Below are 4,058 nucleotides of genomic sequence, written 5' to 3'. Positions count from 1 at the left end.
GCAGCAGAGTCCTTCTGATTGGCTGATCACTGAAGGAGAACATGTCTGCACTCTCTCAGACTGAAGTGAGGAACTGAACCCTCACCAGGTGTTTGTGTCTCAGAGGGTTAAGCCCATAGGCCGATTTTGCGGGGGGCAGGGGGGGAATTGCCCCCCCTAGTGACTGAAATATGTTACAGCATTACTACGTCGAAAACTGTTCCAATACAAATATTTCGTATATCAATATTTTAATAAGGTAGGACACTGGTTAATGATATTATAGCGTGTTGGAGTAACCAAGGCATGTAGTAGTTATCAAATCAGTATAAGATGTGCACAGTTATGATAAGTTGTACAGTTATGTAATGCACTGTTGTTGGGGGAGAGACCGCCCCTTCCATATGACTGTGTGTAAGGCGGGCATGGAAAACTCAGACTCAGTGCGGTGAGCGCTGGCTTTATTGCTACTGTATCCATAGCACCCCACGCAATAGTTGGGACCAGGGTTTCCGTTAGCCGGTAATTACCGGTTTTTAGCTGATACAATTTAATAAAAACCGGTAAATTCAAAACCTGCCGGTCAAAATGTCTGATTCTCCGATCGATCGGCCGATCATTATCTGCCGATATTCACTCTTAATAGTTTGATCGGTGCTCTCTGTAAAGGCCGATCAGGAGAGCTGGATCTGATCCATATGGACATAAACGCGAGTGAAGTGTAACCGAACGCGAGAGAGAGATCAGATCAGCTGCTGCATAATCACCTGAAGCCCCGCCCACTGTTTAGCGCGCTGCATGAGAAACTGACGGGCTGTCAGGAGAGAGGGAGAGGGAGAGAGAGAGAGAGAGAGAGAGAGAGAGAGAGAGAGAGAGAGAGAGAGAGAGAGAGAGAGAGAGAGAGAGAGAGTGAGAGAGGGAGGGAGAGACAGAGAGAGAGGGAGAGGGAGAGAGAGAGAGAGACAGAGAGAGAGAGGGAGGGAGAGAGGAAAAGAGAGGATCCGTTTCTCCCGTGTTATTATTCAAAGTTAATTTAAACTTCTGAATAATGTACTTCATCTACTGCAAGTAGTTTCTTTGAATGTAATAATTGTGTTGTTTGTTGTTTGGTAATTACCTGCTAACGGAAACTCTGCTACACAATTCTTATTATTATTATTGAAACAATTCTGTCCGGACATTTGACCGGCGAGATAAATCCTAGCGGGAACCCTGGTTGGGACGTCAGTGAAAAAAGGTTTGCCCCCCCAAGCGCAAATGTCAAACTCCGCCCATGGTAAAGCCCCTCCACCGCGTCAAGGTGGAGGTTCAGGGAGAGAACGATTTAGTTTCGAAGCAGGGGATGGAGGACAGTCAGGCGTGAAGGGGGTCTGGGATCAATGGTCTCTTCTCGTTAGCTCTTTTAGATCTCACAAAAAGTCCAACAACACCAACGGCAGTGAGACAAACCGGTCCCAACCCAACATCTCCTCTGGGACCCTCTGGTTGTTCATCGTTGGCGTCTCCTTACTGGTATTCATCGTTGGCGTCTCCATACTGGTATTCATCGTTGGCGTCTCCATACTGGTATTCATCGTTGGCGTCTCCAGACTGGTATTCATCGTTGGCGTCTCCATACTGGTATTCATCGTTGGCGTCTCCATACTGGTATTCATCGTTGGCGTCTCCTTACTGGTATTCATCGTTGGCGTCTCCTTACTGGTATTCATCGTTGGCGTCTCCAGACTGGTATTCATCGTTGGCGTCTCCATACTGGTATTCATCGTTGGCGTCTCCTTACTGGTATTCATCGTTGGCGTCTCCATACTGGTATTCATCGTTGGCGTCTTCTTACTGGTATTCATCGTTGGCGTCTCCTTACTGGTATTCATCGTTGGCGTCTCCAGACTGGTATTCATCGTTGGCGTCTCCATACTGGTATTCATCGTTGGCGTCTCCTTACTGGTATTCATCGTTGGCGTCTCCATACTGGTATTCATCGTTGGCGTCTCCATACTGGTATTCATCGTTGGCGTCTCCATACTGGTATTCATCGTTGGCGTCTCCATACTGGTATTCATCGTTGGCGTCTCCATACTGGTATTCATCGTTGGCGTCTTCTTACTGGTATTCATCGTTGGCGTCTCCTTACTGGTATTCATCGTTGGCGTCTCCAGACTGGTATTCATCGTTGGCGTCTCCATACTGGTATTCATCGTTGGCGTCTCCTTACTGGTATTCATCGTTGGCGTCTCCATACTGGTATTCATCGTTGGCGTCTTCTTACTGGTATTCATCGTTGGCGTCTCCTTACTGGTATTCATCGTTGGCGTCTCCTTACTGGTATTCATCGTTGGCGTCTCCTTACTGGTATTCATCGTTGGCGTCTCCTTACTGGTATTCATCGTTGGCGTCTTCTTACTGGTATTCATCGTTGGCGTCTCCATACTGGTATTCATCGTTGGCGTCTCCATACTGGTATTCATCGTTGGCGTCTCCTTACTGGTATTCATCGTTGGCGTCTCCTTACTGGTATTCATCGTTGGCGTCTCCTTACTGGTATTCATCGTTGGCGTCTCCTTACTGGTATTCATCGTTGGCGTCTCCAGACTGGTATTCATCGTTGGCGTCTCCTTACTGGTATTCATCGTTGGCGTCTCCATACTGGTATTCATCGTTGGCGTCTCCTTACTGGTATTCATCGTTGGCGTCTCCATACTGGTATTCATCGTTGGCGTCTCCATACTGGTATTCATCGTTGGCGTCTCCAGACTGGTATTCATCGTTGGCGTCTCCATACTGGTATTCATCGTTGGCGTCTCCATTCTGATCGTATTCATCGTTGGCGTCTCCATACTGGTATTCATCGTTGGCGTCTCCATACTGGTATTCATCGTTGGCGTCTCCATACTGGTATTCATCGTTGGCGTCTCCATACTGGTATTCATCGTTGGCGTCTCCTTACTGGTATTCATCGTTGGCGTCTCCTTACTGGTATTCATCGTTGGCGTCTCCTTACTGGTATTCATCGTTGGCATCTCCTTACTGGTATTCATCGTTGGCGTCTTCTTACTGGTATTCATCGTTGGCGTCTCCATACTGGTATTCATCGTTGGCGTCTCCATACTGGTATTCATCGTTGGCGTCCCCAGACTGGTATTCATCGTTGATTTCTTGTTCAGGACCTGAGGACAGAAACAGAGAGCAGTGAGTAAACGACTGGACCCCCCCTCATGCTGGAGAACAGCTGATCATGAAGGAGATGAAGAACACAATCTGTTTCCTGTCCAGTCTCATGTCAGACATTACCTACCGATCACAGAGCATCAACATCATCTTTAACCCAATGGAGGAACTCTTCAGGAGGAACACCGACTCACCTACAGAGACGACCAGATGGACGGAGCTCACCAACTTCAGGAGAACAGAAGCGTCTCCGTTCTTCATCTCTGGATCTTTCAGCTGAACACGACCTCGATAACGTGGATCCTGGATGCTTTCAATCAGCCTGTTATCTCTGAAGTAGAAGACAGAGTCCTCCTCCAGCCCAGGTCGGCTCCACTCTAGCTTTGTGATGGCAGCATCTGTGGAGCTGCTGCACCGAAGAGTCACGTCTTCTCCAGACGTTGCATCTTCTTCGAGCGACTCTAGAAAATAAAGGCAAAAGTCAGTCATTTGATTGCGATCAGTTCATTCTGAATCAGTCCCACTGTGTGTCCTCACTAAACTACACACAGGATGTGTCGTGTTGTCATCCAGAAGTGAACGACGTAAAGGTCATTTAGTGCACAGGGTGTTAAACGTGAAGATCACAAACACCTGTGTCGAGTCTAGAAAGGCCACGACAGATCATTTGGAGTTTATTATTATTTAATTTTCAAGAGACGATTGTTAAAGGTAAGTTACTATTATTTATGAATCCGTGTATCTACCGTCTAATTGCTTTTCTTTATTAAACACGTAAACGGAAGAGCGTCTGAGAGGCGTTTTTGCTTTTCACCGTACTAAATGGTCTCATGGTCCTTGGAGCGAGGGGCGGGGCCAAACTCACGGGAGTGATTTCAAAACAAAGCACTCTTTGCTAAAATCACACTTTGAGT

At 47.1% G+C, this 4,058-nt stretch overlaps 1 protein-coding gene across 1 annotated transcript; it reads right to left on the bottom strand.

Moving 5' to 3' along the window:
• Positions 1-1,388: 1,388 nt before the first annotated feature.
• On the bottom strand, positions 1,389-2,633 carry LOC139435773 (mucin-3A-like). The gene has a single exon (XM_071206622.1). It carries the CDS (start codon positions 2,631-2,633, stop codon positions 1,389-1,391), a length of 1,245 nt encoding a protein of 414 aa, XP_071062723.1.
• Between the last annotated feature and the right edge of the window lie 1,425 nt (positions 2,634-4,058).

The sequence above is a fragment of the Pseudochaenichthys georgianus genome, chromosome 18 (genome assembly GCF_902827115.2).
Source record: "Pseudochaenichthys georgianus chromosome 18, fPseGeo1.2, whole genome shotgun sequence".
Classification (NCBI taxonomy): Eukaryota; Metazoa; Chordata; class Actinopteri; order Perciformes; family Channichthyidae; genus Pseudochaenichthys; species Pseudochaenichthys georgianus.
Note: the sequence above shows the minus strand (reverse complement) of the source record. Positions and strands in the feature narration are given on the sequence as shown.

Coding starts and splice junctions, on each gene's coding strand:
- LOC139435773 (XM_071206622.1), bottom strand. CDS start 2,633: ATGAATACCAGTATGGAGACGCCAACGATGAATACCAGTAAGGAGACG.